We start from the raw sequence: 19922 nt of genomic DNA, 5'->3' as shown, positions 1-19922 counted from the left end.
GCAAGGTTGTTAGCTCCAGACAAGAAAGTCGCTGTAAAGGTGACACGGCTAACATCACGTTTTCGGCACAATGGATCATTTTTTCAACTTAAAGCAAATAGTGAAAAAAAAAGTCCCCATAGTTTCACACTTTCACTTGCCTGAACTCTTGTCGTGACAGAAAAAATTGAGCATATAGACCTTGCATGAGCATCATGTGCCCAAATATACTATTTCACGCCGTATTTGGACACTTATTTTAAGTTCCCACGTTTTCCCAATTGAACGCCCAATGATCAAAGTGAGGGTGGAGCTTTCCCTTTCCCTGATGATCCGGCTCTGGAAACAATCTGCTGCGCCGATCCGGTCCTTGCTCAAGAATCAAGATAGACCGCCCAGTCCACGTGCACCTTGCTCTGTGCACGACTGCGGGTCGCCAACCCGATCACGTCCCGTCCCAGTCAGGTCTGACCGAGAGAACCGAGTCGGCTGTGGAGCTTTGTTTCTTTTAAACTGAAAGGAAAACATGATCCATTAGTCCACAATTCCTGATTTTAATAATTGAGTAACAACATAGTTATTAGGATTAATATTTATACGAGCATGTACATTGTAAGTTTTATAGGTCCTAAGAATACAAACCAAATTAGGCAAGATGTAAGTCACGGTATTCGATTTAGTGTCCAAACCACGGTATTTATGATTATCCTATGGTAACAAAATCATGACATTTAAGTCATGGTATTCAAGTGACGGGATCCAAACGATAGTAAAGAATTTTAGAGCGTCCAAGTGCCGGTATTCAAATTGTAGTATTCAACTTAAAAAAAACATACACAACCCCGAACGATCCGACGGTGCATCAGAACAAACGTCGGAGCAACCATCAGAGCAATTGGCACAACATAAGAAATCTCCTTGAATTGCAAGAAGCATCAGATGATCTAACAGGGTGATTTTTGTGAGCATTGGAGCTTTGGACTTGGTGAACAAGTGAACCCTGTGCTGCCAGATGATCCAAAGCCTATGATCAAGTGACCATCGGACTAAGGGCATTTACCTTGTCCAGAGACAATGTCGGCTGAGTTCAGAAGTTTTGTTCAACATCGGATACGTTGACGGTCGTTAAGTACCAAATATGGCCGTCAATATGCTTAAGAATAAAGGAGGATTAGCATTTCTTCCACACGTACTTCGTTAAAAATAATGTAGTTCCATTTGTCCTTAGAGAATATTTGGTTGCAAGTGAAAAAGCACAAAAGTGAGGAGAAAGCACACTCTAAGGAGCAAGAAACACAACTCCAACCAATGGGAGGTTGCCACGTGTGCAACCCATGGATTGAAGAGCTCACAAACTACCACAACCGCCTCAATCCAATGGATAACGCACACAACCACCACTGGGACCCATCAGGCAGTCACCCGGAGAAAGACGGTTGCGAGGCGGGCCCACAAGGGGTTCGGCCGAACCAGGGGTTCAGCCGAACCGCCCCTAGCTCCTCTCATCCCCAGCTGACACGTGGCGACGGATGACGGAACCCCTACGTCGGTTATGGGATATTCCCCAAAGATTCCCTAGCAGAACCACCTCCAAGCTCCTATAAATAGAGTAGCACCCCCTCCATTCTAATGCACACCAAGAAGAATCACTCTCTCCATCATTTAGTCTCTAAGCTAGTGGAGTTAGGCTAGAGTAGCCCTACTTAGGTTACAGGTCCTCTTGGAGCTGAAGGTATGGCACGTGTATCTTTATTTCCTTGTCTGACTTTATGCTTATCAATAAAATCATCTTCTTATTATAGTGTTGCGCTTGACTCATAAGTCTCGGCATGTCGTCTTCGACGAGTTCGTATTTTCGTTCGCTTTCGCGACCTCTACACTTTCACCTGCGGCGTTCGACTACCTAGATGATTCTACTGACCCGGTGCTGACTTCTGCTAGTCTATCACCGTTTTCTTCATGCGCAGGTTCCTCCTCGTTAGGCGTATCGCCGGCCCCTGGTGCCGCCGTGCCGGCCCCTGCCGCTCCCTGGGTGCCTCTTGCGCAGGCCCATGCGCCAGTCTGACCCGCCTGGTGCTCGTGGACCGTCAACACGTTGGGGGACGCTGGACACCACCCCGACCGCCCCGATCCCGACCGCGCCTGGCGCCTGTGTACCATCGACGTGTTGGGGGACGCTGGACGTCGTCCCGACTGCCCTGACCCCGACTGCACTTGGCGTCTGTGGACCGTCGACGTGTTGGGGGATGCTGGATGCCGTCCCGACCACTCCTGGCGCCCCGTGGACCATCGACGCGTTGGGGGGAGCTGGACGCCGCCCCGACTGCCCCGACCCCGACAGCGCCTAACGCCCCGACCCCAACCGCCCCTAGCGTCCGTGGGCCGTCGAGTGCTCCAGCGCCTACTCCCGTCGACCTACCCAACCCTCTGCCCAAGGGTGCTGTCCCGTGCCCTCCAGTGGTAAATCAGCACCCTATGTAGACTCGGTCCAAGCTCAGTTATCGCTTCTCGACTCTACTTCACACCATCGCGTTGTCACCGGTGCCCACCTCCTTTCGGAGTGCTCTTGCTGATCCTCATTGGTGGTCGGCTATGCAGGAGGAGCACGATGCTTTGCTTCGGAATCACACCTAGAACTTGGTGCCTCATCCTCCCAGAGCTAACGTTGTCATAGGTAAATGGTTGTTCAAACACAAATTCCATGCCGATGGTTCACTGGAAAGGTACAAGGCACGTTGGGTACTTCGGGGTTTCACACAGCGTCGTGGCATCGACTACGACGAAACTTTCAGCCCGGTTGTTAAGCGAGCCACAGTTCGCACGGTCCTATCTCTAGCTCTCTCCCGACAGTGGCCAATTCATCAGTTGGATGTCAAGAATGCTTTGCTGCATGGGACTTTGTCTGAAATTGTGTATTGCACTTAGCCCTCTGGTTTTGAGGATCCAGCTCATCCAGGTTTTGTTTGCAAGCTCAACAAGTCCTTCTATGGCCTGAAACAGGCTCCGCGTCCTTGGAATAGTCAGTTCACTTCTTATTTGCTGTCACTTGGGTTCCATGAGGCCAAGTCAGATACTTCGCTATTCATCTATCGCTAGGGCACAAACATTGTTTATTTGCTTTTATATGTTGATGATATTGTCCTCACTACCTCTACTCCCGATCTTCTTCAGCGCACTATTGCAGCTTTGCAGCGGGAGTTTTCTATGTCAGATCTGGGTAATCTTCATCACTTTCTCGGTATTCATGTTCAGCGCACCGCCAGCAGTATGTTTTTGTCTCAACATCTGTACACCCTGGACATTCTGAAGCGTGCCAATATGTCTGATTGTAAGACTTGTGCCACCCCCGTTGACACCTGCACCAAGCTATCAGCTAATGCCGGACCTCCTATCCAGGACACTACTGCCTATCGCAGTCTCGCTGGTCCACTGCAGTACCTGACTTTCACCCGACCGGATATCACTTATGCTGTTCAGCAGATCAGTTTGCATATGCACGATCCTCGGGAGCGTCACCTGGTTGCTCTCAAGTGCATCCTGCGCTATCTTCGTGGCACTGCTACTCTGGGTCTCCATATTCGGCCGTCCTCCTCCTCCTCCTCCGAGCATGTGGTCTACTCCGACGTTGATTGGGCAGGTTGTCCAGACACTCCTCAATCCACCTTCGGCTACGCGGTCTTTTTCGGCAACAATCTGATCTCTTGGCCCTCCAAACGCCAGCACACTGTTTCTCGCTCCAGTGCTGAGGTCGAGTATCGTGTTGTCACCAACTTCGTTGCTAACGCTACCTGGCTCCGTCAACTCTTGCTCAAGTTGGGCGCCCCACCGACCAGAGCGACATTGGTCTACTGCGACAACATCAGCTCAGTGTACATGGCATCCAATCTGGTCCATCACCAGCGCACCAAGCATGTGGAGATTAACCTGCACTTCGTTCGGGAGCGCGTGTCTCTTGGTGACATCCGCGTCCTTCATGTACCGACATCCTCACAGTTCATCAACATCTTCACCAAAGGACTGTCGTCTTCAGTATTCATTGAGTTTAGATCCAATCTAAACGTTCGCTGTGCTGACGTTCTGACTGCCGGGGGGTGTTAGATTGTATTTATCTGTATGTACACTAGTGGGCCTACGGGCCCTGTTACGTGTATGAGCAAGCAGGCAGCCCGCCTGTGGGCGCCGCCGGCCTTGGCGAGTCAAGGGTGGCGGCTAGGGTTACGAACCCTAGCTGCCCCTGCACCTGGTCCCCCAGGTCTATATATGGTTGTAGCTTGTGCTCTTGTATAATCAACTATACCTGGGGATCCAACATGCGTCGATCGGCATGGTCGAGAGCGGGTTACGTGCTCGAAACGTGCCGAGAGTCGAACCGCGTACCGCTGACATGTACAACTTGTGCTGGCCGTCCAAGGTAGGGTCAAGCAACTCAGGGGTCTGGTACCCCTGTGGAACTGGGTGCGCCATACCTGTAACACAAGTACTGAAAAAATAAAGACTTGAAGATGTAATAGAAATGAAATACACAGCATATGAGTTATTACAAATAAAAGCGTCCATGATAAATAATACATTACAGGACATTTTGACCACAACAACAAATAAACAGTACATTACATTACATTAAGGCCACAACTTAAGTTACAATAAGACAACTAAAGATAAACATTACATTGCATTACAAATTATTAGATGCAGCTTGGGTGCTCGCACTTCCATACGTCGTTGTTGGGCAGTTCTTGTAGATGTGACCGGCTTCGTGGCACTTCGAGTAGAGTCGGACATCAGGACCTGCTTCAGATTGATCCATGTCGTTACGGATATGTCTGTTCCCCCTTCTCCCGACCCCTTGGAACATTTCTGGATCAGGGTCAGGAATGTAGCGGGCGCCATTCCCAGGATTGTTGACAAAGTCTCCTAGTAAACGATATCCATAAATCTCGTTCCTCCAAGTTTGTCATATGGTTTCTTTTAGGAAATATTGTGGCACTAAATGACGCGGTTGAAGCCCCCCCCCCCCGCCTTAATGCATGCAACAATGATATGGGTGCAAGGCCTGTGAAGCAACCTTGGCTTGTGGCAAGAGCAAACACAACCTTCATTGATGATGATGCACTCATGTGTGTGTCTCTCGCCCCTCCCGCCCATTCGAACTTTGTCCCTACAAACAACTTCGAACCGGCATTCCACGGCTCCCACTTCTTTCGCACGATGCAAATGAGCTTTCTTAATCCCACTCTCCATGTACTCTGTCATCTTGTACCCATAGATCCTGTAGTTGTTGCACATTGAGTTATCAGCCAACTCGTACCTTTCCTTGAAATACTTCATGGTGAGGTATAGGTAAAATTCCACAATACCAACAAGGAGCAGGCCCCGAACACCGCGCAGGACCGAGTTGTAAACCTCAGCTAGGTTTGTCGTCATTATACCCCCACTGTGCACCTCCTTCATCAAAGAGTAATGAGCACTTTTCTTTCGGTTCCTTCTCAATCCACTGTGAGAAGCCCTTGATAAATCTTCCCCGTCTGCGCTTGACATTTGGACCGTCGAGCCCGACGTCCTCTAGAGACACAGGGTGGTCGGCCTCACTATTGACCGACCTCTTCGCTAGTTCCTCGCACTGCTTCTTTATGAGGTCCCCAAGTTTCTTCCACAGCAGGTAGAACTTCTTCTCCTGATTCTGGCTGCACAGGCGCTTGAACAATTTCATAAGGGTCTTGTTCTTGAATTGGCTATGAAAGTTTGCACCCATATGCCTCATGCACCACCTACTCTTCAAGTCCGGCCATATCGGCGCCCTGAAACGCTTCTGACTTCTATTCTGTAGGTCTTTGATTGCTTGCATAATGCCTTTGTGCCGATCATGAATGAGATAAATCCCCTCGACGTCCATCACAATCATGTTGTTCACCCTCTCAAGGAACCAATAACAACTATCTCCAGACTCCTTCTCCACAAATGCGATCGCAAGCGGCAACACCTGATTGTTGCCATCGGACCCAACAGCTGTCAATATTCTTCCCTTGTATCTTCCAATCAGAAATGTGCCATCAATGCAAATGACTGGTCGACATAGCCGGAAAGCCTAAATGCAAGGACCCAACGCGAGGAATGACCGCTGCAGGACCTGTTTCCCTGAAAACTAAACACATGGATAGGTTTTCAAGTCGTAGAAGCTTCCAGGATTTCTCTGGCAAATGGTGTGCAACAGGGCAGGGAGGTTGTCATAGGATGATTCGAACGTACCCCACTTTATCTCCAGCGCCTTCTACTTCACCCAGTAAGCTTTGCAGTAGCTGATCTTGTACTTGAACTTCTCCTCTATGGCACAAACAATGGACTTGGGCTTGAAGTTAGGATTCTGCACTATCTGAGGATACATGTATTGAGCAACAAAATCAGCAGCGAGGTTGCGGTGTGTTCCTTCCAATTCAGCCAACAAGTATTGGTGCTCAACCACTCTAGTCACCTCCCAGTAATCCTTCAATTTCCCCTTGTATGCATGCACCCTGAATGGGCAATCATTACGCACACAGCGGATATCATACACCTTCGGGCTACTCTTTTCCACCCTGAACTGACGCTGCAAAGACAAAGTGGACCATCTCTTAATAGCCACCTTCACTTCATCCCCACTTTGGTACAAAGTCCCCACGCATACCTCATTCTCCCCGTACTCCCAAGAAACATTTTCCCCAGTATTTACCTGTAGGGTGGAATGGTCATAATTTGACCAATTTCGCGGTACAGGATAACCATCTTCCTCATCAGAGGAGTCACCATCCACGGCACCATTGGCCTCCTCATCTTCCATCTCCAACTGCTCTACTAACTCAGGAAATTCTTCCCCCCTCATCAGCCTCCCCATTTGGTGCGTGGGATGCAACATCATTCTCTGCATCTCCCCCTTCTTCTTCATCGCCCTTAAGTTCTTCGTGCCACCCTCAGTACTCTGCACATCTTCTTCCGCTTCAACTTCATCACCTCCTACTTCTTCTTCAATATGACTGCTAGATCCACCCTTCATGAACAGTTGAACATACCATATGATCGGTAAACCTTTTCTCGTGCAACCATTTATGTAAGTCCGGTAACTCGAAGTTCCTTCAATTGTAAGCAACTCCCAAAAATTTATGTCGGGCCATCTTTTGACTACAACCCTCACAGACACATCCACTTGATCTCTATCAACACCAAGGTCCCTACAAAGCTACCTGCAAATGCCCTCCCCCCAAGTTCTCTCTCTTGCTCTTGGAACACACTTGGTGAAACAGAAAAATCCACTCAAATCTACCCTTTCTGGACCATATCTAACCTCCCCCGCCCATAGAACACTTGAAAATATAAACTATCCGACATGCTTGCCAACATATATGAAACGGGCAGTCCAAATTAATCTCAGCAATATATATATATATATATATATATATATAGGCCTCCGCTATTCGGTACCCAGGGTACAGAATAACTTATTCTGTACCCGAGCACCGCCTCCGCGCACCAGCCCCCGCGCGCTCGACCGACCCTCCCCTAGCGCGTCTGTTTTTTCCTCCACGCGCTGGCCGTTCCCGCACGAGTCCGTTTTTTTTTCCCACGTCCGATTTTTTCCCACGCGCTACCTCACGGTCCACATTTTTCTTCCGTCGCGTGCATGTTAGTCATGAAGATGCGTATTTTTTCCCCCGAGGCTTGTGGCACAGGTTTTGGAGTGGCTTGGTAGATTCGGTCTTGACAAAATTTTGGCACATTGGTTGATACGCATGGGATTAGATTAATTGGGTCTGTATGAGTATTAGATTAATTTTTTGTACATCAGCACTTCGAGTAATCGGTACCCAGGTACAGAATATATTATTGCAGTATTGACAGGCATTATTGCAGTATGGAACTTGTTTGTTTCAACTAGCCGATCGTAACAGAATATACAAACAACAATTTGCAGATTGTAACAGAATACATCAGTTGTCACTTCGGAATTGCAGGCCTCCGCTAGCATGCAGTGACAAGATTTATTGACGACATATAGCATGACTATATACGCAACTACGGATTATGATGTTTTCGTAGTCTAGGAAGTGGATGCTGCGGCCTCCTCCAGCAGCTGTTTCACTTTGGTGATGTAGTCGGTCATTGCTTCATCCTTGGATTTTCCTGTTCAGACAACAATTGCAAGGATGCACAATGGTCAGTTGGGAGTTTGGCAGTGAGAGATTGCGCAACAGGTATGAACAAACCTTCAACAGCCTTCCAAGGATCCCATTTGGCTCTCTTTCAGGCTGAAAACGCCAGGACACCCTAAGAGACAAAACAGGAATGTTCATTATAGAACTGTTACTAGCCAAAAAGCAAAGCAAATTCAGCTTGCTTCGGAATACAGATGTGTGCTTTGATGTTCATAACATTCATAGATGAGAGACCCTAAAATTCAGCTTGATTTCCCAGTTGATCTATATTGCATATTTACAATGGGAATCTGAACAATTATGATCAATAGCTTCTTTTGGCCAATATAGATCATAAAATTATAACAATTATGCAAACAAATCTGAACAAAGATGAGTGAAACAAATCTGAACAAATCTCTATAGGCTCATACTCTATCGTCAGACAAGAATAAATAGACCTATGACAGAACCCCGTATCAACAAAAGATATTATATTTGTACAGGAAAATAGACATGTGCAGGTCAAGTTTCAATGTTTCATTGACAGCAGCTCAACTGGCCATATGACCGCCTTGAAGTTACCATTCAGACAAAGTATAACAAAAACCGCTGACAATGGGCTATTCTGCCACATAAAGGAGATTCAAGCAAAAAAATGAAAGAAAATGTCAAAGAAGGTTTGATCAAAAGGCATTTCAACACATTTCAAAACATAAGTGCACATATAGGTTGTATCACTTGTATCACCAAACAAATTCTCCATTGAACCGCACTCATAGGTTTTTAATCCAACCAGCAGGGGCATTAACTCGAATACGAAGTGTGCATCAACATTGTTAGTAGTTCCTCAGTCAAAAATAGATACACGCAACATGCAAGAAATGTTGGTGGTCAGCGCAGTCACCTGACTGCCTCGGCCACGGAGCTATGGTGTCGGATGGCAAGGAATCCCTATAAGGAAAAAATTATTTATCAGAACATTGAATGATCATGCAATGAAAAAAACACCAGGTTACAGCAAGTATAATTTCACCTGAAACTTTCTAATTGCAAAATAGTCTTCAATCAATATTGTACTCTCTTGTCTATTTCTCCTTCATGAAGTATGCCCCGAAATATTTCAAAATAGCTGCATGGATCGATACACAGGTAAATGTTTTTTGAATTAAGACAGAAATAGGAGGAAAAAATTAACATCATCCCTCAAAGCATTAAATTCTTATCCACAATGGTCGAATCAAGGATGAATTGAGTTTGTAGTATTTAGAAGAAAACATAAAAATCACATTCAGCAAACATGAAATACTCCCCGAAATCACAAAGAAGTATTGCTGTACACAGCATTCAAAACAGAAAAGTAAACATTAATCCCTATTTTAATATAGGTGACAAACATTAATGAATAACAATACTCCAAAAGTAATTTGTGTTCTCCTTAGCATCCGAAACCAAGAACATGATAAAAGCTGAATATCTAGGCATCCAGTGTCATCTAGTTATAATTTGTGGGTTCACAACAATACATCTTACAAAGTTAAACCTAGATAATTTTCATGTTTCACCGAAACCTAGATAATCACATGGTTTGCAGGGTCTTCTAACAATAAAGGAGCAGTCTGGGAAATTCAGAAAAACAAGTCAAGAAATATTGCAAGACAGAATGTATACAGAAGCTAATTGAGATACCTCATGAATTGCTGTGTCCATAGAAGCTGCAACATTTGAGTCCAGATTTCTAAAGATTTAGCAGATACCTGAAGACTCCATGAATGCGGTGGAGGCCCTACCCGCCAGCAGTTGGGGAGCGGCGGATGCGGGGGATGCCGAGCGGCGGCGGCGGCGAGGGATGGCGACTGGCGGTGACGCGAAGATCAGAGGGCGCGACGACGGCGGAGGGCGGCGAGCTTAGGGTCTGGGAGCGGCGGCGGCGGAGGAAGGCGAGCGGCGGCAGGGAGGCGGGGGATGGCAAGCGGAGGCGGGGAGGGATGGAGAGCGGCGGAGGGGAGGGATGGCGAGCGGCGGCGGGAAGGGGTGGCGAGCGGCGGCGGGGAGGGGTGGCGAGCGGCGGCGGCGGGGGATAGCGAGCGGCGGCGGCGGGGAGGGGTGGCGAGCGGCGGCGGCGGGGGATGGCGAGCGGCGGCGGGAAGGGTAGCGAGCGGCGGCGGCAGGGAGGGGTGGCGAGCGGCGGCGGCGGGGGATGGCGGGCGGCGGCGGGGAGGGGTGGCGAGCGGCGGCGGCGGGGGATGGAGAGGGACGGCGCGCGGCGGGGGATGGAGAGCGGTTCCTGCTAATAATGACCCACGTTCGGATGAGCTGGTATAAAAATCGGAAAACACCAGTTCGTCTGAACCGGCCGCGCGTGAGCGAACCGATAGGCTCGGGTACGGAATAGATTATTCCGTACCCAGGGTATTGTATAGTATAATCCTATATATATATATATATATATATATATATATATATATATATATATATATATCAGTTAACTACATAACGACTTCAATTCAATAAACAAATAACTATGTAACACTAAACCAAACTTACTAACTACATTTATCATAGGCTTGTACCAGAACTAGTATAGACGACAAATAAATCTCAGATCCACTACATATTTCTAAATCTCAGATTCACTAAGATTTCTTAAATTTACTGTGATCTAAAACAAAGCTATTATACTACCTAAGGTAAATCTACTATACCACCTAAGCTAATTCTACTATACCACCGAAGCTGAATCTATTTTACTGTCTAAGCTAAATCTATTGTGCTAACTAAGCTACATTTTGCTACATCTAAATTTAGCTAAATGTTTCTAAGTCTCAGATTCACTAGCTATTTCTAAATCTCAGATCCACTAATATTTTCTAAATCTAGATCTAGTCACTACACTACACTACACTATCTAAACTACGAGATTAATAAAATTTACCCGGGAACGACAGAAGAATTTCCTTCCCCTCTTCTTCCCTCCTCTTCTCCTTTCTCCCCCCCCCCCCCCCCTCCTCCTCCTCCTCCTCCTCCTCCTCCTCTCCTCTCCTTCTTTTTTTTTCTTCCCTTCTTTCCTTTCCTCTCTTTCTCTGGCGCTCCCTCTCTTTCTCTGACGCTGGCGCTCTCCCTGGTGCGGGGGAGGGGAGGGGCGCGGGCGCGCCTTATATGGTGGGCGAGCCCCGCCGTTTGAACCGGCGGTAGGCCTAACCGCCGTTTGAACTGGCGGTAAGGACCTTATCGCCAGTTCAAACGGCGGAGCTTCCTCGGGTGGCGCGCGAAGCTTATCCGCTGGGTGACCGTTGAGGTGCCAGGCCCTTACCGCCGTTTCAACTGGCGGTAAGCTCATTTCTGCAATTTTTTGATTCGACAATATATTTCTGCAAAATCGAAAAAAATAAAAAAAAATAAAAAAATTCCGCTTTAGCCTTAGTTCTGCCCTTTTCGGCCCATTTCACTATATGGGCCTAGTCCAGTGTAGTGGTTAGGCCCATGTTATTCCTGGGCTGTTATCTTGTGGAAAGCACTAAGCCGGCGCCAACAAGGACTAGTTAGTAGTCGTCGAGGAGCGAATCGGACGTCCGATTTCCACCGAGATGCCGACGCCGACGACAGGCAGCAAGAGGGGAAGGAAAGGCAAGGACGGCGCGGCGGCGGCGGGAGCTCGAGCTCGGCTTACTCGCGTTCGCCGGGCCACCTAGCGAGGCAGCCTGGTGGTGGAGCATGGAGTCGAGGAGCCCACCCACTCCATCCTCGAGGTCGCCGCCGGCGCCGTCCCCCGCCCCCTGCTCTACGCCAGGCGCGGCATGTCCTTCGCCGCGGTGGGGACGCGGCGCGGGCCCCGGATCGTGGGCCTCGCCCTGGATAGGACCCCCATCTGCGACCCCAAAACCTCGACGGAGCTCGCAGGGCCCCGCCTCGTCGACTCCATGGTGCGCCCCATCCTGATCCCGCACGGCAGCAAGCTGTACGCGCTCTCCCGTAGCCCCTCCGTCTTTGCCCGGGGTGGACTTCATGCCATGGTTCTTCGTCTTTGATCTGGATCACCGATACTACCCTGGTGGGCCCAGGTGGCGGGCCCTGCCGCCGCCGCCCGTCTTCCCGTGCCGCCTCAATCCGCTAGAGTACCGCGACCCACCGGAGATCCGCGTCGCGTCCTACGCCGTGGTCGGCTCCCACATCCTGCTCTCCGTGCAGCAAGACAAGGGTACCTGTGCTTTCGATGTGGACTCCAAGAAGTGGGAGATGGTGGGCGACAAGAACCTGCCGTTCATCGGCCAGGCCGTGCCCCTCGGCGGCCACCGCTTCGTTGGCTACTTGGCTGCTCCAAAGCAAGGGACGGCGCTGCTGCAGTATACCACATAGAGGTTTTCCCGCCAGGAACCAAGTCGACGGGGAGGACGGAGCTGTCCATCATCGACTTGCCGGTGAAGTCGGAGGGCATTGTTCCGGGGCAGCTCTTGCGCGCCATGGGGGTGGGTAGGTTCTCTTCTTTCGACATTCGGTCCGTTGATCCCGGTCCGGAGGCCAAGCTGGACAAAGCACGCATTGTTCACCGCAGCTACACTCTGGTAGAGGGGGATGATGCTTCTACCAATTCGGTTGTTGTAGTGAAGGAGCAGAGGCAGATTTGCAAACTACGTGATCCATCCTGTCATTTGGCTTTTCCTTTGCCGGTGGTTGCTGCTTTAACCATGTAAGCAACCGACCCAGCTGTTATCTTGTTTGGTTGCATCAGCTCATTTTAGAACCTCTAATTGTGCTACACACTTATATTGTGGCAAATTAATGTGTCTATTATTATGAACCATAAGAAAGTAACGATCAGCCACAGTAATATGTTGGCATGTTGATCATTTATTCAAACCAATGAACAGACATTCACGTACGTCAAGCTCTGACAAGAGAACTTCGGGAAGCCGCTTTCAACAATTGAGATTTTGATTGGCCAACAAGTGCCATATCCACTTTTATATTTCAATTTAGTTTCAGCTTAAGAATTTTGAGGATAGGATTGGAAAATTATAGAGAGTATAAGCATGATTGACATTGCTGTTTATGCTAGTGCGTTAGAAGCTGAAGTCATCCACTGAGAATATTTGTCGATTCAAGCAAAATGTTTGAATTATGTCCGTAAAATAGCACTTTTAAAAAGCTTCCGCGATGCTTAACAAATTAAACTGTCTAAGCGTATCATGCTTCTGCTTCTAAATTGTGCGAATTGTTACACAATTTAGTCAATTGAGCTATAACTCTCTTTCTAGTAGAATTTTTATGACTGGGCTGCTCATGTATTATTTGTCCAAAGCAAAGTCTGAGGTCTCTGCCTGGTTCTGTGAATTTACTTTGAACGTGTGACTGTGCAAACAAAATTCTCTTATGTTTGGAATTAACGCTTGTGAAATTTACTTTGCCTGATTTTTATGAATGGCTGAATGCTAATCAGACCCTTTACCCATGCTGAGCTGTTTAAGTAGTGTAAGGCTGTGATAACTGATAATTTATTTGGTGCCTCTAGGCCATTTCTGAACCACACAAGCTCTACTATTTGTTACATACTGCACCGTTCTCACTCCTCACCTCCCATTTCCACGACGACCTTGCCGGTGGCGTGCCCGCTCATGCTCCTGGCCCAGCCCTCCTGCGCCCTGCTCAACGGATACCTGGAGTCGATCACCGCCGTGAGCCTCCCCTCCTTCACCATGCCCACCAGCAGCTCCATCTCATCCTTTCTGGGCGTCACCAACAGCGGCACCAGCCTCTTCTTCGAGAAGGTCACCATCTGGAGGATCGCGGTGGCGCCGGCCGCGAACCCGGGCGTGATGTCCACGACCGTGCCCGCGTCGGCGAGCACCCGCCGGAACGCGGACCACGGCACCCCCGCCGCCGCCGCGCAGTGCACCACCGCGTCGTACTTCCTCCCGGAGGGGCTCCGCAGCCCGGCGCCCTCGGGGGTCCCGTAGTCCAGCGCCTCGTCGGCGCCCAGCTGGTCCACGACGAGGCCGAGGTTGCGCGCGCCGCACGTGGCCGTGACGCGGTGCCCGCCCAGCCTGGCCAGCTGCACGGCGAAGTGGCCGACGCCGCCGGACGCCGCGGTGACCAGCACGTTCTTGCGGCCGGCCGCGGTGCCGTCAGGGTCCAGGCTGACCCCGGCTGTCTGCAGGGAGCGGAGCGCGGTGACCGCGGCGATCGGGAGGCAGGCGCCTTGGGCCGCGGATACCTTCGGCGGTCTTGGCACCGTCAGGGAGGCTGACGCCACGGCGTACTCGGCGAGCCCGCCGCCGTTCTGACATTGCCGTTGATCGTGCATTAGTAATTACAACTTAACCAGCAGCTCAATCAATCGGAATACAAAAATGATCTAGTCTTGTAAGCAAATTGCTGCAAGGATCTCGCAGTCCTACCGGGAAGTTGATGGCTATGACCTTGTCCCCCGGTTTGAAGTCGCTGACCCCAGCGCCCACCTCCACGACTTCTCCGGCTAGATCGAAACCTGTTCCGTTCCAGCACGCGTCAGCGATCAGGTTTACAGCAACTCTGCAACCCTCCCGTGTACTCGAACACGCCCCGTCAAACTACCGGCGAAACGGCCATCTGCTGATTACGCATCGTGTTAATTACCTGAGATGAAGGGGAACTTCCTGGGCATGACGGGCCGGGCGACGCCCTTCTGGAACTTCCAGTCGACTGGGTTGATGCTGGTGGCCTCCATCCTGATGAGCACCTCGCCCTTGTTCGGCGACGGGATCGGCACCTCCGCGTGCTGAAAACTCAGCAGAACACGTGCATCATCGATCAATGGATCGGGCTATCGGAACACCAGCTGAACCATGCGTCCACGTCAGGTTGAGTTCAGAAAGCGGTAGTAGCACGTACCTTGAGGCCCTGTGCTCCGCCGCCGTATCTGTCGTACTGCACGGCGCGCATCGTGCCAGACCGCGCAGCCATGGCCGGTGGCGTTAGCTTGCAGGGCGCCGCCGCGAGGGGGAGGTGAGGAGGGGAAGGTGGATGGCACCGGGCTGCAGAACGGTGAGTCTGTCTGCCTTGAGAGAGCCGGTCTGAGCTCTGGTGTGATGCGTTGAGCGGCGGCGCTGACACGAAGTGGGGAGTCACCGTGCGCGCGCCTGCTGTTTATATAAGTTGCCGCGGCCAGCAGCCTGCAGCCACCCTGTCTGACCGGCGCGGCGGGGGGACGTGGCCCGACTCCGCGCCGCACGGGCGGTACGCTGCCGGCTCCCGGCACCCTGGTTGGTGGTGGTAGTGGAAACGCGCGCGGGGCTCGGTCCGCTGGGCTTGTGGCCACGGAAGGCCTCACGGGCCACGGCTAGCTGCTGCCGCCGCCGCCTTGCGGCAGGAGGCAGAGACAAGTCCCAAGTCCACCCGCCGAGGGTGCGCTACTCCGCTGTCGCCCCCTCCACGCATGTGGTCTTTGCCTCGTCATGGTGAGTTGAACGGCCAACGGGAACGGAACCAACCTGTTAACCAGACTACGCTGACCCTTCCCATTGGCCATTACTAGCAAAATGAGTTTATTTTGTACTCCCTCCATCCCAAATTACTATTCGTTTTGGTTTTATAGGTGTATAGCATTTGTAACATATCTAGATATACCGTATATTTATATGCATAGCAAAAGCTATGTATCTAGAAAAGCTAAAACGAATATTAATTTAGGACAGATGGAGTATTACCGTTGTTTGTTTGAACGTCAAGTATTCTTGATTGGAAGTAGTATATAATTTTTTTCTATTGAAAAGGACCAATAGAAATGTTTCAAGCGCAACAAGTTAAACTGGGTCGCATGTTAAACGTTCTTCAATAAAAAAATCAATATTTTTTTGGAAACACATTTTTTTAAATGTAAATACAATGTTTTTAACAACCTTTCAAGACACTTAGCCAAAGGGTTCTACAAAAGGAATTCTAATTTACACAAGAAACATTTTCTGAGAGAATCTAGATCTGAAATATTTCTATGAGAATCTAGATCCTACCAAATGCACCCTAAGATCTGACGGCTAAAAAAAAGATGGGCGACGTGGCGCAATAAGAACTTGAGAACAATCCAGGACCTGGCCAAGATTTGTATATTAAAGATATGATATTGTTCTTGTCCACTTTATTTTTGGGTTAACCTTGGATTATGCTGTTCGTTATGTCAATCATGCAGGAGGTTTAGCTTCCTTTTATCTATAGTTTTAGACCACTCCCTTCTGTTCAAAACGGACCTGCTTTAGCCTCTTCTACTATCTTTAAAATACACATGTTCTCAGACGACTTTCTAGCTACCTTTAATATTTTTCCCCTCTAATCTTACCCCTCCTTAATTTCGTCGTTAACTAACTTACTACTTTCACATGTAGTATCAATCAATATGCAAACTTCAGAAACGATTTGATGAGGGTAAAATGGTCATTTCCCCCTACCTACCAAGTTCTTTGTGGTCAACTTCAAAACGGCAAACTATTTTGGACCAGACAGTTCATGATACATGTTCGAATAGTTATTTTATTTGAACTATAAGCAAGGAGTTGTGCCCTTTTCATATGAGAAGAAAGAAATTGATGCAAGCAGCACCTACAAAGGGTGTGCAAAAACTAGGGGCTACAAGGAAGAAAGAACTCTAGTTCAATTTTATGTCTTGAAGAGTGGTGGTCGATGGAACTATATACATGCTGTCCTAAAATGCAGTGTGAATTATCCTACGCTCTTGCCGCGTTTACGAAAAACGTTGTAACTCGACAAATATAGCTTTGGTCGGTTGAGTCGGGTAGGCAATCAAGATTTAGAGATTCCGTAACTTGAAATTATCTGCGTGTGGGGAAAGATTTTGCTAACAGTTATGGTCGGCTGATACTGAAGGAAAGATTTTGCTAGTAGTTGCGGTAGACTGGAGAAGTTAACGCTAGCTGCATATGCACATGCTCCGGCCAGTTCTATGCGTTGCCGTGACCGTGAGCGCCTATATATACGTGACCCGACCGAAGCAAATCCACTTCAGAGAAACCTGAAGCAATCACTATAGCTCTGCACCCTGTAGCGTCTCAAATCCACAAGTCCTCCGCTTCAGAAGCTGCGATGGCGAACCAGCACGACGACGTGGTGGTGGCCGCGGATGGCAGCGGCAACTACACCACCGTGACCGCCGCCGCACCGGCCAACAGCGACAAAGAGGCACGTGATCCACATCAAGCGGGGTGTGTACAAGGAGTTCGTCGTCTTGGGGCAGGAGAAGCGCAACGTCGTCCTCGTCGGCGACGGCATGGACGCCACGGTGATCTCGGGCAGCCGGTGCTGCGCAGGGTGGCTTCAGCACACCAGACACTACGGTTCTGAGTGAGTATAGTGCCTTCCGAGTTCATTATCCATGCATCTTTGTTCTGTGCAAGAAAAGGTTATCATCCCTAACCAAACACTAAAATGTTAATGACAAATTTGCATGATAAGTCATGGAATTCGTCTAATCTTTTCTGGTTTTCCTCTTTTTTTTCCCTGTCCATTTCCGGATGTAGTCTTCGTAGCAGACGCACGCAAATCCCCTGTTATTTTAGGCAAAAAAAAAAGGATTGAAGCACCTTGATTTTGATAATAGAAAGAAGTTGAGTTAACATCAACTAGCTAGATTCTAGAAATCTGGAAAGAAAATTATCAACGAAAGATTAACCGTAGAACTCAAATGATGGAAGTTTAGCTAAATTTCAATTGAATTAGATAAATTATTAATCTTACTGTGAATAATCCGCACTCGGCCATCTTTTCAACCTTGCTGCATGTTCTCTCTCTCTGTTTTTTTTTTTTTTTTTGAGAGAGAGAGGGGTGGGGGAGACCAGAGAAAATGCTGCATGTTCTAGTTTACTGCAGTTTCAGTTCGGCCCAGATTCCTTTTCATTTTGCTTTGCTCTTTGCTGCATGTTCAAGTTTACATGGGCCGTTGTCCTAAAAAAAGTTTACATGGGCCGTGACCCTCCTTTTCGTGGGCTCTAGAAGGGCGACCCACCTGCCCTGGCCCAGGGGCTGGTATTTCTACCAGAAATTCTGAACTAAGATCGGCCAAGTATATGCAACTAGCCAACAGAATTCCTTCCAATTTCCCCTGCACGCGCAGGCGTTCAAGGCAAGGGATTCATCGCCCGCGACCTCTGCATCGAGAACACAGCCGGCCCAAGGAAAGAGAAGGGGCAAGCGGTGGCTCTCCTGTCACGGTCGGATCAATCCGTGCTGTACCGCTGCGCACTGCGCGGCTACCAGGACACGCTGTGGTGCGCACGTTCCTCGAAGCAGCTGTCCCGCGAGTGCACGATCACGGGCACCGTCGACTTCATCTTCGGCGAGGCCGCAGCCGTCTTCCAGGGCTGCACCCTCCTCGCGCGCCTGCCGATCCTGGGGCAGGAGAACACCATCACGGCGCAGGGGCGTGGCAGCTAGCGCCGACGACGCCGGCGGCTTCTGCTTCCAGTTCTGCACCGTGGCGGCCGACGAGGATCTCGCCGCTCACGCCGCCAAGGGTACCGTGCAGACGTACCTCGGCCGCCCGTGGAAGCCGTTCTCGCGCGTGGTCTTCATGCAGAGCACCATCTCCGACGTGCTGGACCCCAAGGGCTGGCTGCCGTGGGAGCGCCCCAGGTCCCCCCTGACACCCTCTACTACGCCGAGTACAAGAACGGGGGACCCGGTGCCGCGGTGAGTGGCCGGGTGAACTGGCGCGGCGTCCACGCCAACCTTGACGCGTCAACGGCAAGGTCCTTCACCGTGGAGAAGCTCATCAACGGCAACGATTGGCTGCCGAGTACTGGGGTGGAGTACAAGCCGGGGCTCTGACCGCGATTGGGCGTACGCGTATCAGTTCATCAATCATCAGTCATTAGCTGTATATACTCCAAAGGTGTGTCTGGCTTGTATATAACTTTAGCTTTCCCCAAGGAATTTACTGTGTGTTTGCCCAAAGTTCTTCTTGCTGTTCTGATAATAAGATAATATAAGCTGGTGTTGGTCTACTGGTTTCGTCAGACGTCAGGCAATTTACTCTTTGAGTGCGAAATGGCAGGTACTGTTCCTTTTTATTTAAGGAGGAGGAAGAAAAACATACAATTTTGGTTCGGTTCAACTGCTGATCCAAAGAGCAAAACAAAGAAACCGAAACAAACTATCATCTGAACCTGTGGATTTCTGCAATATACTCCCTCCGTCCCAAATTACTATTCATTTTGGCTTTTCTAGATATATAACGTTTGCTGTGCACCTAGATATGATAATATTAATTTGGGTGCACAGCAAAAGTTATATATCTAGAAAAGCCAAAATGAATAGTAATTTGGGACGGAAGAAGTAATAGACAATCTGCCTCTAATCTGAACCTTTTGCACAATGCAATTTCAGTCAGTCTGCCTCAAATCAGAACCTGGTGCATTTCTTCGATTTAGGCCAATCTACCTCACATCTGAACCTTGCATCTCTGCAATTTCAGTCAGACTGCCTCAAATCTGAACATGGTGCATTGCTGCCTCAAAGGTTCACATGCAATGCAAGCACTAGAGGGCAATGATCTGAGATGCTAATTTCAGATCTGGCAATGACGCAATTTCAGCTTGCACCTGGGCATTCCATCACCATCTAACGCTCTACTGTACTTATAAGTTTTAACATGACCCCAGCCTCTAACCTTGTTGAAGCCTCTCCATAGTTTAGGAAAGACAATTGAGAGCCTTAGCGTGAATTGTGACACAAATTGATTGGCCCCAAAATGAGTGCTAGTAGATGTAGATGCAGCGAAAATTGGTCAGCACTAGCTGG

General features: G+C 49.2%; 1 protein-coding gene and 2 pseudogenes across 1 annotated transcript; 2 read left to right on the top strand and 1 right to left on the bottom strand.

Moving 5' to 3' along the window:
• The first annotated feature begins 11498 nt into the window (after positions 1–11498).
• On the top strand, positions 11499–13020 carry LOC117842717 (uncharacterized; annotated as a pseudogene).
• Positions 13021–13606: 586 nt separating this feature from the next.
• On the bottom strand, positions 13607–15219 carry LOC117842718 (chloroplast envelope quinone oxidoreductase homolog). Its single transcript, XM_034723218.2, has 4 exons — positions 15009–15219; positions 14754–14895; positions 14537–14625; positions 13607–14418 (listed from the first exon to the last, which is right to left on the bottom strand). Exons 1-4 carry the CDS (start codon positions 15078–15080, stop codon positions 13702–13704), a joined length of 1020 nt encoding a protein of 339 aa, XP_034579109.1. The 5' UTR covers positions 15081–15219; the 3' UTR covers positions 13607–13701.
• A 1991-nt stretch (positions 15220–17210) lies between these two features.
• LOC117844325 (probable pectinesterase/pectinesterase inhibitor 32) lies at positions 17211–19126 on the top strand (annotated as a pseudogene).
• The last annotated feature ends 796 nt before the right edge of the window (positions 19127–19922 follow it).

The sequence above is a fragment of the Setaria viridis genome, chromosome 2 (assembly GCF_005286985.2).
Source record: "Setaria viridis chromosome 2, Setaria_viridis_v4.0, whole genome shotgun sequence".
In the NCBI taxonomy this organism is placed as follows: domain Eukaryota; kingdom Viridiplantae; phylum Streptophyta; class Magnoliopsida; order Poales; family Poaceae; genus Setaria; species Setaria viridis.
The sequence above is the reverse complement of the archived record's forward strand: the minus strand, read 5'-3'. Positions and strand labels throughout refer to the sequence as shown.

Excerpts from the sequence above, each read along its gene's own strand:
- LOC117842718 (XM_034723218.2), bottom strand. The coding sequence starts at position 15,080 with ATGGCTGCGCGGTCTGGCACGATGCGCGCCGTGCAGTACGACAGATAC. Across the intron at positions 14,626-14,753 it reads GAAGTTCCCCTTCATCTCAG|GTTTCGATCTAGCCGGAGAA; the intron begins GTAATTAACACG and ends GGAACGGAACAG. Across the intron at positions 14,419-14,536 it reads TCATAGCCATCAACTTCCCG|AACGGCGGCGGGCTCGCCGA; the intron begins GTAGGACTGCGA and ends CGGCAATGTCAG.